This window comes from Corvus hawaiiensis, chromosome 2, assembly GCF_020740725.1.
Source record: "Corvus hawaiiensis isolate bCorHaw1 chromosome 2, bCorHaw1.pri.cur, whole genome shotgun sequence".
Lineage (NCBI taxonomy): Eukaryota > Metazoa > Chordata > Aves > Passeriformes > Corvidae > Corvus > Corvus hawaiiensis.
Window position 1 is genome coordinate 61,715,982 of NC_063214.1, and position 12,524 is coordinate 61,728,505.

Below are 12,524 nucleotides of genomic sequence, written 5' to 3' on the forward strand. Positions count from 1 at the left end.
CATAAAAATGTCAGAAGAGAGTATCATGGACTTTAAATTGTTGTCTTCTTTGATACAATCAAAGAAAGAAAAGACAAATTTTACTTCTCTTATCGTCAAATTAGTAACTAATTGCACACAAAGAATGGTTATGCTGGAGTAAGATGTTCTTTATTTGTCATTTAAACATTTAAGTTTGCATCTATTTGAAATTAAGTTTTTTAAGGCTGTTTTTTATATTTCAATTAGAATTATTTCTCCTCCTTGCAGTTACTATTTTTGTCTTGACTATATTACAGAACTACAGCATTTATCCTTTTGTTTTCAGTGCAAGCTTGATCTGTTGTTCCAGTTTGGGGATTTTGGAAGGAATTTTTGGTTTTGTTCAGGGTTTTTTTGGTTTTGTGGGGGTTCTGTGGTTTATTTTGATTGTGAAGAGACTTCTGTTAGAAAGTTTCCTAAAGCCTAGGCTCTGACTAGGAAGATGTAAACTTGAGTGGCACAATTTTTGTGGTAGTTTCTGGTGGTATAAATAAGGTTCTAAATGTGTAGGCATATGGATTCATATATATACATCAAGTTTTTGGAGTCATACGTTGTTATCTCAGCATTCATCAAAATACACTGCTACACTTTAATCAAAAGCATAAAAAAATGAAAAAATATTATGTGTAATTTATTCTGATATTCTAATTTAGGCAACTAAAAACAACTGGAAAAATACTGGGGAGAACACACAGTGTCACCTCAAGACCTGTGAAGGCTGCCACCTCTGTTCTGCTGGTGTTGGATTTGCTTTAAGTCACATAGCTAAAAAGAGCTACTGGTAACATGAAATCTCTGAAATTATCATCTACCAGCATGAGTTGTGCTCCTAATTGCTCTGACAGCAAACAAAATCCTCTCTGTCTTGATAGTCCCTTTACAAAAAATCAATTGCAGAAAGAGCATCTGTGTTCTAAGAAACATGTTTGCTAGGTTCGGGAAGGCATGACATTCATTTTTCTGTGTCAAAACCTTTTCTTTTGGTATACATTGCACTCCTTGATTTTTTGAGATATTCAAAATCTGGACACTGGACACTATCTTGAGTACTTTGACTCTAGGTGACCCTGCTTTAGCAGGCGAGTTGGACTAGATGACCTCTGGAGGTGCCTTCCAACCTCAACCACTCTGATTCTGTGATTTAGCAACAATTTCTGCAAGGTAGCAGCTGGATGACCCCAGCTAGCTTTTGTTCTGGGGATGTCATAGTAATGTGTCTTCCAAAAAGAAAAAAGTTAAAATGAGTTTATCTTATCTTCATAAAATTATGTAATCCAGCAGTGGTTGTTGCATGTGGGGAGACCATTTGCACTGTCCTTAGCTGATGCTCAAATGTGTCAGTAGGAACGGTAGTTAAAGTTGTGGAAATTAGGAAACAGCTTCAGACTCAGCATTGTTTTCAGAAAACAGTGTGTAATGAGATAAATTTGATAACTTCTAGATCATTTATTTATTGTTATGATATGCATGTAAATAATGAGTGGTTGTTAAGCAGAAGTTTCTCAGATATGTTTCCAGCTTCATGCTGTGTTGGCCACAGATTAGCTGTAGGAAACAGAAAATTTGGAGCCCGCAATCTCCTCTGCAGACTGTCTATCACAGGCATTCCTCTATACAATTGAAAATGTCCAGGAATAAAGAGTACTGATCCTTTTCTGTGGAACTTGGTTACTCTTAGCTAGTGGCAGAACTGGATCCCTCCCCTGAGCTGCTACAGATGTGGCCACTGAAGTCATGATAAGTAAAGCTAGTCAACTTCAAGTCTAATGCATTATTTTCAGTATGTAGATCTGCATAAGAACATCACCATCACTTACAGAAATAGAAGCTTTTGATGAGTAGACTGCAGTGTAGTCTTCATCAATAATTTATTGATGGCTATGAGTGGATTTTCTGCTGCTCAAAACCCCAGTGAATCTGCAGTTGTGAAATTATTAGTTCTGTCCCATTGTTCTCCTTCTGTGTATCAAGAAAATAATCTACGAAATTAGTTTATCGTGAAAAAAGATAATATGAATCCTTATAGAGTCATATGACAAAAAGGGGGAATATTTTTTAGTGTATGAGGGTTGCTCTCTATGAAGTCAAAAAAGAACAGCTTGTAAATGTCATGTGATGCCTTTTCATGAAAATAGAGAAAATAGGAAGTTTTCTTCCTTAGCTTTTGATAAAACAGGTATGACCCCTAAATTAGCCATGTTAAGTCTTATTTCTCCATGTGATATCTTTTCTTACAAGTTGAGATAACTCATTTTTCTGAGCATTGACATATACACTAAAGCAATTTGTCTTTGTTGTAAATGTGATGTTTGACACTGTCAAGGGAATACTAACTGCTGTAGAAATTCTGTTTTGTATCTGATGATCTTACTATTCTCTTACAAGATACCACACTACCTTGTTCTGTGTGTCCCAATACATTTCATTTCAAAGAATTTGCTTATCACATCTTGATTTGATATCACGTCTTCCTGTCAGAGTTACTATATTTATTCTAGTGACTGATGATTGGAAAATGTGATACAGGGTTCATTTAAAAAATCTACTACATTTTGTGTTGTGCCTTTTCCAGTTCCCTAATAAATTATAGTAATCTGATGATCTTTTTTTTCCAAAACTTACCTGAGTTTGCATATGTTATCCTTTTCAAAATAAACGTAATTTTGCTGTGATCTTTAACAATCAAATTAATGGGAAGTTTGGGGTAGGAAAATGAGCTTATGGTGTCCCTACAAGCAATACTTACTGCAGACTGTCCATTAATCTTTAGATCTTAATTTTCTTTCCCTCTTTTTCAGCACATGTAATCAGTATAAAATCTAATTATCTGTTTCCCCTATTGAGATAATTTAAAACTACCCTTTCAGCTTTATTGACTTCAGATTTTTTAAATTCTAATTTTAAAAGTTTTTTTCAGAAGAAATATCTTCCTTTGCCAAAGACACAGGTGGATATTAGAATTATAGTGTACTTGTTCTCAAAATTGCATTTGATTATCATCTCTTGAAAGACTATAGGACCACCTGAAATAATTTAAATGCTGATATAGCTCTTCAGGTCTGTTTTTAAAAACGAACAATATAGAAAAGCCCTCTGTAGTGGGCTATTGAAGGAAGTGTTCTATAGCTGCACTGGTTTATTTCAGTTGAACATAGCAAACAGGTGGGGGGGTGTTGTGTTTTTGTTTGTTGGCAGCCACAAAATGGAAATCAAGGTAGTTTATCCTCATGATTCATGAGTCATGAATGTTTAGATTATTTTCTTTTAATGTTGTACTTTATTGTGTGTGCTTTATTCTTCATGTAGCTCATGTTTGGAAAGAAGTGATGACACATTTTTGTCATGAAGATTTATGTTGTAAAGCACTGAGTGTATTGACTATATAATAGGTGTCTTTATGGTTTTTTACTTGTTTTTTAGTTGTTTTCTTAAATACATTTTCAGTCAATACAGTGTTGCAATGCAGAGCTTCCAAGATTTCATGCCAGCCGATGGTCCCTGTTTCCAACGTTAGCTTTTCGTAAGGTGGCTGACTTGCACTGCTATTGTCAGATTCTAGGTGTTAGAAAGCTACTTCATTTGTCTTTTTTGTAGGAATTGAATTCAGCTTTAATATCCTGCTGCATGGCTGTTATGGAGAAATAGCTCAGGTAGAAGACGCTGTTTTTTCATTTTCCTCTAAACCTGAAGTAAGAGTTTCTCACTGTTTACTCAATCAAATGTATTCTAACAAACAATAAGGGAGGCTGCAGGGTGTCATGTTCCCCATTTATGGATTTTCCAATTAGGGTGAGTGAATTTTGCATCTTGTTTTGGCAGATGGATCACATGTAAGTAATTGTGTAACTTCAGATTTAAGCATATAACATGAATTAAACATAATTCCCTTTGGCCTTTTTTCTGCCAACCTGCAGTCATACTGAGTAATGAGTACTTTTGTAGTCCAAGTAATTTCTTGCATTTTAAACAAGCTTGTGTCCTGCTGACTAGATGCCACAGCCTAGCAGGAAAAAAAACCTAGTGGATTTAATTATCAGTGCATACAGATAAGTCAGAAAGGCTTTGCTGGGTCATTTTTAACAGAGCAATGAGACATCTGGATGGCTTTTCAGATATTTCAGAATTTCCTAAACATAGCAGTCAGATCATGCAGTGCAATGGCTCTGTGATGGGTTGGCTAAAGAAATTAATTTGTAAATGTCAAAAGCATGCAGATTGATTCTTTGTGTTGAGATTGCCTGCTCTTCATCAGGATAATCCATCAGTGGATTAACTAACCAATTAACAGCTTCAAATGGCCTTTGGACTAATTATTTTTCAAATACTCTTTAAAATTAGGTCACAGCAGATGGGTATATTCAGGTCTGATTGACATGCAATTGCGGAGGAATATATATCTATGTACATAGGTATTTAGATAATAGATACCTTAAAGAAATGAAGAACAATTTCTAGAACATACATTCTACATCTCTTCTTTTTCCTTTCAACTACCATAAAGTTTCATTTGGTGAATGAGAAGAAGGCCAAACCTGAGCTTCGTTTATGTAACCTTGTTACCAAGAGCAGAGACCCCTAAAACACAAGGTTGCCTTGCACAGATAATCTCTTACCCTTTTAGCCTCAGAGTAAGTACATGCAGAAGCCAGGACTATTCTTCTGCACTTGTCAAGATGGAGTAATTCCAGGGAATGTGAGTGTTTGTGATGTTAGCTGGGGCCCTGACACTGTATCCTGTATTTGAGCATAAGCCTTCCTGGGGACTCAAATCTTAAAATAAAGCATTGGAGCACCTTTTGTTAAACTAGAGGATAACATCTAACTCTCGGCAATTGATGGAAATTTCTCCTGACTCAGTTCATAGTTCTCCTCCAGAAGGAAGGCATTGCTGTCAGTGAAACAGAAACTGTCACAGTACTATGTTTGAGTCAGTCTGCAGACCTCAGAAATAGCTGCCTTTAGCATAAATAATGCAGCAGTGGCAAAAAATAAATAAAAGACAGTGATACGAGCTAATAAAAAACATGAGAAGAATTCTTAGAAGTCCTACTATGAATTGAGTGGTACTGTCAGAGGAGTTGCTGTATTTCAGTAATGAATTTTTTTTTTCTTTTTTTTCCTTCCTTTTTTTTTTAAAATTGAGCACTTGTGAGATGGCTTCCTCGATAAAAATAAAAGTACAATCTTAAGAAAGACATTAGTGAGCTTTTCTTATTTTTATTTTACAATCAGGCGAAGACAAAATTGAGCAATGGTTCAGTTGAGTAAGATGACAGTATGTCAGACAGCTTTTCTCACTCACTTCTACAATCCTACAGTCTTGCTTCTTTGTGTCAGACCTATTTTTGTCTTGGGTGCTAAATGTGATTAAATTAGGAGATTTTGGTATTCATGTCTTTGTTAGAGCCTGTTAGTAAATATTAAGGTGCTATTATTACTAAGTGAAAGTGAATTGGAGTTTTTAGTTCCTTTCCTGTGGGAATTTTGAGTGACAGACATATTTTACATTTAGGAAATTCTGCTTGCCATGTTGTTCAAAAATATTTCAGACTTAGTCTATTTTTATCTTTCTATGTTTCAGTGTCTTTACATTTACATAATTCATTACAAAGTGTAAATTTAAGAAAAAGCCCTAAGGAGACAATTTATTTTTAGCCATTCTTTACTGTGTTTGGGTCATGTTAGGTTTCTGAAGAACAGAAATTAATGATGTGTAAGTGTACAGCATATGAGTCTAAAAGGAAAATAGCATTAATCTGTAATAACCCTTGTAAAATCATTCTTATATACGTCTGAATGTAATAGCCTAAGCAAATACGGGAGATTTGCGTACACTTAAGTTATCAAGCCAATGGAATTAATATTTGACTTATATTTAACTTCTGTAATACAGTGCAACTCCCCCAATATATTTCCTTAAATATTAAGGTCAAATATCAACAAAGTAGAAGAAAGATAAAACAAGAAAAAAATGAGAAGACAGATTCAGGATGTCAATTTTTATTTTAGTTTGATACCTTCTGTATTTTTTCTGATTATGCTACTTTTGTAATAGCATTTAAACAACCTGTAAACTCTTTCAATGTTTATTTTCCCCAAAAATCTGTCAATTCTCTCTTCTCTGAAGAATGAGATTGTCCTAAGGATTTGTGTGGGCTGCTGGTTATTACAGAATACTAAGCACAATTTAGTATTCCATATTAGGGGGTTATAAGTAATCTCTGCAGAGCCAGAGGATTAAGTCATTAGCTCAGCAGAAGTAAAATAAACTGTTTCATGTTACAGTAAAACATCATTTGACATTTTTGTCTTTTCTTGCATCTTCACCTGTGACCATCCACAGCACCACTAGAGATCTTAATTTCCTGATGTGTTCTGTTCAGTTTATTGTTTTTCCTGCATTATCTCCTAAGTGCAGATTTATGATCTGTAAGGCATCCTGTAATGCATCTTCCTTTACATTGTTCTTGGTCTATGCTTTCCTTGGATCCTCTCATTTTCTCACCTTCCTATTACTTTAAAGAGATCACAGTTCAAATTTGACAAATTTTTCCCCTTTTTACCTTGTATTAATTCCTCAGAACATTTTTCCATGAGTTATTTCTGACTAATTAGTACCTGTGACTGTGACCTTCATATACTCTAGCATTTGGTTTACACATTTTAAAATTCTTCTGCATCTGCAACTGTATAGGCTTGAACCAGAAATGTTAACTGATAAGGAAGGTAGGCTGATACATACAATATGAGAATTTAGTCCCTAAATAGCAGGTGTTCAAGAAACAAAAATCACTGGTTTATTGGTTTTTTTGGATCCATTATTTATTTCTCTGCCCAGCATAGACAAACAGGATGACAGTAGAAGCTTTGTTTTTGTGTCCATGCTAAGATTTCTAAGATAATAGATTAGTGCTACTGCTTATTTTAGTGATTTAAAAAAATTATATGTTGCAAGTGAATACAATGTTAATATAACTATTTGGGGCAGGGTTGCCTACTTGTGACAGGCAATGTTTGATGGGGTTAAATGAAGTGAAGGTGGTCCCAGCTTTGTAACCTTTCTCTTCCTGGATTAAAGTTCAGATCAAGTAGCTAAACATTAGAAGTCTTCTTTCTGCCCTCTGCTTTATCCCCACACATGGAAACTGTGAGATAAATCAGTTGTGGGCTTAAAGCTATATAAGAAAATATTAGTTATTAGGGACAGAAATCCTGCTGACAGCAGTTTTAAATAAAGGAAGTGTGCAAGTTATGCTCTCAGTTTAAAACTGTAATATGAAGCTGGCCACTTAATAGTGTGCTGCAAACAGTACTGTTTGATTTCCTGTACCCATGGAGCTTATCAGAATTGTTGGTTTTTTACAAAGTGTTGCAAAATTAAAGATAGAATTAAGTAGATATTTGGAAGAGTGAGTCAGCTAGGCTTAAGCACACAGTTTTGTTACAGCACGGCTGTGAAAGGTAAGAGATTTTTGTTGCATCAAATGTTACATACAGTGCAGAGGTTACCAGCCTTACCGATGGACCAGTATGTGGATCTCAAGCAGCGTTAAGTGAGGCTCTCCTGATGGCTTTTGTCTTGTGATCTGCCCATCATTCTTTTGACACATACTAATCCAAATTTTGAAATACTGAAGGAAAGGGATGGTATAGCCTAATTGCCCTAAGACTGAATTTCCTGTTGCCCATGAAACTGTTGGAGTCTTGGAGACCTTCTGTAATGACCCACCTCTGGATTATTCGCTAGCTCCTTGGTCCCTGTGAACCCAAAGTAAATGGGGTTGGTTAAACAGATCTTGACAAAGGTCTGGGCAAGTATCTTATACAATCAGGAGGGGCTTTCCTTAGGTTATGGACATCATTTATGTAGGTGAATCTATTGTGGTGATGTCTGTTGCTTCACCTTTCTGAATTGCAACTGTTTTTTATTTATCTGTACATTCAGTGGTGGTTTAAATAGATGAAAATAGAGAAGATTAAGGAATATTCTCATGACAGGTTCTAATTAGCACTATTTTAAATTTGAAAAAAAAGTCAATTGAGCAAGTCAAACACAAAATTTCAAAAAGAGACTGTGAAGCCTCTGTCCCATCTAAGAACTTACACTGTTCATGATATAAAATGTAGCAAGCCAGTAGGGCTTAGATCAAACTAAAAATAATTGATTTTTAGAATTCCACGATTGGTAGTTGGATTTGTCTGTTTGTTTGTTTGTAGGTTTTTTGCTTGATTATATGTGGAAAAGAACAGCTAAAACAGTAACAATTCCTGTTTGTCACATAAATGACAGTTTTGGCATACTTAACTAGAAATGGTAACATCAATAATGTGCTTACATACAAAAGATACTGATTCTCTTCTCAGTGATTTTTTTACAGGGTTTATGAGAAATGGAGAACTACTGTGAAAGTCCTGGCAGAAACAGGAATACTCACATTTGACCACTAAGCTGGCACACTGTTGTTCCCAGTTATTCAAGTGTTCTAAAAAACATATTTTTTTCCTTTTAGAAAAAGAGAGTATTCAGCTTTTCATTTATTCATTTTCCATTTTATTGTAACTAAAATTCCTGTGTATTTTTAATTAATACTCTCTGCTTTTCCACATTTCAGGGATACCACTGTACAAAGCCTTACCCTACAACCTTCTGTAAAGGATGGTCTTATTATATATGAGGATTCACCGCTGGTCAGTAGTAGCATTTGGATTTTATATTTGGAATTATTTTTGATGTAAAATTTAAAATGTTCGTGATTTGATTTTTCATGGCATAGTGAGCGAGCATGGTAACAAACATTTGATTAACTTTTATTTGGTCACATTTGTCACATTTGTTGTGCCAAATATGAATAAGATGATAATCTTGGGAGTCTCCACACACAAAATGAGTATGGAAAGTAATTTAGTATTAACCTGACACATTCTAACAGATAGAGTGGTATTTTCCTCCTTCTCCTTTGTAACACCTCACACCTACATGCTAAGTTGGGCTCCAAAAAGCTATTGCTGGCATTCTTTAGTTCTTTCAGCTGCATGTTGACAGTCTAGATGCAAACTGGTTTTGCACTTCTCTGTCTGCACTTCAAGTCATTCACAGTCAGGCTACTCACTTCCCTCCGTAGCACACCCCTTTCCCTCCCTATCCAGAAGAAAAGGAAACACCCACCTTTCTTGTCTCATCTGCCTCCTCTTCTTGTACTGTGGTTTGGTCACAGCTTACCCCTGTCCTGAGTCCCTTTCTTGTCTCAGTGCCACCGAAGTGTCACTGCTGCTCACTGAGAAATCAGTAACGCAGCTCCTTGTAGGGTTTTTGGGTGATAGTGATGTTATGATTTTTTTCCTCTTCTAGGTGAAAGCAGTGAAGTTTGGACATATTTTGGTAATTGATGAGGCAGACAAAGCACCAACAAATGTCACTTGTATCTTAAAAACTTTAGTAGAAAGTGGGGAAATGGTTTTGTCAGATGGAAGGCAAATTATTGCCAGTAAGTAGAATGAAAGCATTTTATCATTTACAGTAAAATGTGACGTGTTGCTGGTTTTCAGCAATTACATTGCTCAGCAGAGACACAAAACAGTCCACATGGATAAATTGTTGCTAAAAAGTTAACAATAAAAGAAATTACAGTAATTTTCTTTACTACTTTTGCAATAACCACAAATGTTTTCTTAAATTAGCTTTCTTGTGAATTTTACTGAAAAATTAAAAAAAAAAAAAAAAACCTAAACCAAACTAAGTGTAACTTGACCTCTGCTTCTCATTCACCATAAGAAATAAAGATCTAGTTGACAAAATTATGATCTTGGTTATGCCCATCTAGAGAGTTGGGGTATCATCAGGTCTAGAAGGAAGATCTGAGTATGCCTAGGCTCAAATTGTTACGGGTTTTATCTAATCAAGTATTGCATATGCTTACTTGATTATATGCTGACTTCATTATTTAAATATATGCTGCAGGATGAGATTATCTGTAATTTGATGGAATTTAATTCATCATCAAATTTATTTCAGGAAATAGATATTTTTCATTGTGTTTTGAAAAAAGACCATGTTTGAAATGCTCTCTTGATGCTACTAGACACTATACTTTATGCAATTAGTTTCATTTTAAAAATATTGGGAATAATGTTTGAGTGTAGCAATCATTCAACACTCACATGGCACACCAGAGTTTTGCTTGTCATTATAAATTCTAGGTGGACTTATTCTAAAACATTTTGCTAGCCATTCCTAATTATTACTGTCATTTTTTAGGGGCACTTAAAGGATTCCCAAAAACCATGTGCCGCTGGAACCATGCTGAGAGGGAACAAGGTTCTGAATGGGGCCAGTCTGAGTAGTTTTGGAGAACCAGGGTCTTCACATGTGTTAAATAATGTATCTCTGGCATCTCACAAATTTTTGTAGTAACCAGGAGGAATTTCAGTCCTGTCTTCCCAGATTAGATGATGTCAGACCTATATAAAAATACATTTTATTCACCATTGGCTTCACTGTTTCAGTGAAATTAAATATAAAGGGGACAGGTAGTCCACACCCCAAGAACAGTGAATGCATTTTTATGTTTTTTCAATTAAACACTTCAGTTAAATTTTTGTGAAACAAACTATGGAACTTTAAAATGAAACCTAGAAAACTCAGTTGAACGACATGTAAGAAGCTATTGAGCCTTTTTTTGTAACTGTTCTTCTAATTCTAAGAAAAACATAATCAAATTAGAAGAATTTTTCTTCTGATTCTTAGAAGTCTTCATCTATTCTAATTATGTTCATTCATTCAGTATTGCAAATCTTAAATATGCAAGTAATACATTTTATTTCTTTTCCAGATCATGCTCATGTAGAGGGGAGAGAAAATGTAATAGTTATTCATCCTGATTTTAGAATGATAGTTCTGGCAAATAGGCCTGGATTTCCTTTCTTGGGTAATGACTTTTTTGGCACATTAGGTAAGTGATCATATTAAATTATGATCTTTATAATAGACTTGATGAATAGAATATCTGTCTTTATTCATTAGGTTTCATGAGGAGAAGGGGCCCTTATGCATATTGATACTTTGTTTCACGTAAGACACTAAGAGTATCATGTAAATTTACATATCTTAATAAAAGTGCTCGAACTTGCCCTGAAGGGCAAAGCTTTATGTATGTGATCATCTGAGTTAAAACTATTTTGTTTTATGGGATCTGGACACACATTGCAGACACAAGGTTATGGGAAATCTTCGTTAATGAGTGTATGTAGTATACAAATACAGCAAACAAATAAACTATAAGCTTGACACCTGACATCTCTTTCAACTGCTCACTATTTTTTTCCCCATATCAAACAAGGCACAGCTCAGGTGCTGTCCTGTTTGATATAAGAGATGGTAGCTTGATAGATGGCTCTTTTCTTTCCTTTCAGCAGTAAAGGCTACTGTATTTTCTACTGCTAGCACTCTGCTACCTGCTTCTTAATCCTTATTTGCCTCTCCATGCATGTGGCCAGCTATGATAGCCTTAGTAAAATACATATATTTGTCAAGATACTGAATTCATCTCAGTGTCAGGTAAGGCTGTCCAAATTTCACATCATCAATTTTCATAACAACAGAAGCCTTACTTTGGAAAGCTCCTGGTAGGTCCCAGAAATTCTTTGTGTCAATAAAGATCCCCTAGAGCTTAATCGCACAGCAAAACCAAGAATTTAAGTTGCATAAGGGCAAGTGGTGAAGAACCCATTGGCCTATATAGTCCAGTGTTAGTCTAAGTGAACCTCTAGCAAGGTTTTGGCAGTGTTGTTACACAATGGCTGTGAACTGAATACCCTCCAGATTCCACTGACTGTATTATCTATGTTAGCTTGGCCATTTATGTGCAGGAACCTTAATTTTTGTGATTTTACCTGTTAACTTTGGCCATAATGCTTGTTCTGCAGCAAATAACATACTCAAAAAAGCAGGTGCAAACCAACTTCGGTATTACCTAGTAGTTCTTTGTTTTTCAGGTGAGGTTCCCACTGAATGGACATTCCAGGTCTGAAACTCATTGGCTCTGAATTTCACCAAGCTATGTTGCCCCAAGAGAATTTATTGTAGTGTATTTCTTTTTCATACCCTGATTTCCTTCCTTACATGGACACTTTAAACAAAACTGATCAGTGTTACTGCTTTTGACACACATGGCAGAGATGTGGTTGAGACCTTGGGGTTCTTCGTTGATACTGTTTTTCCAGCTTAGGGTCTCTTCTGCTTTTTAATTCAAGTCCTTTTTCTGCAGGATCTGATCAAGCTCCTGCAAAGTTTTGTACAACTGTTCAGAGACTTTCTATGAATAAACTCAACTTGTAGATTGTATTATTGGGATGAATATCATGCCAATGTATGGAAAGGATGTCTTGCCAAATTTCTTACCATACTTCAAAGACAGGCAGGGAGAAAAGATAAATTCAGTATTTCCTCTAGACCTCTTAACTGGGTTTGCATTAGGGCCTTCCTGCATTTCAAAATTTCCCTG

General features: G+C 35.4%; 1 protein-coding gene across 1 annotated transcript in view; it reads left to right on the top strand.

The window, feature by feature from the left end:
* VWA8 (von Willebrand factor A domain containing 8) overlaps positions 1–12,524 on the top strand; it is a 181,433-nt gene that overhangs the window by 89,174 nt on the left and 79,735 nt on the right. The window contains exons 22-24 of the mRNA XM_048295381.1: positions 8,637–8,712; positions 9,374–9,509; positions 10,854–10,973. Of these exons, the coding sequence (XP_048151338.1) occupies positions 8,637–8,712; positions 9,374–9,509; positions 10,854–10,973 (332 nt within the window). The remainder of the gene's footprint in view (positions 1–8,636; positions 8,713–9,373; positions 9,510–10,853; positions 10,974–12,524) is intronic.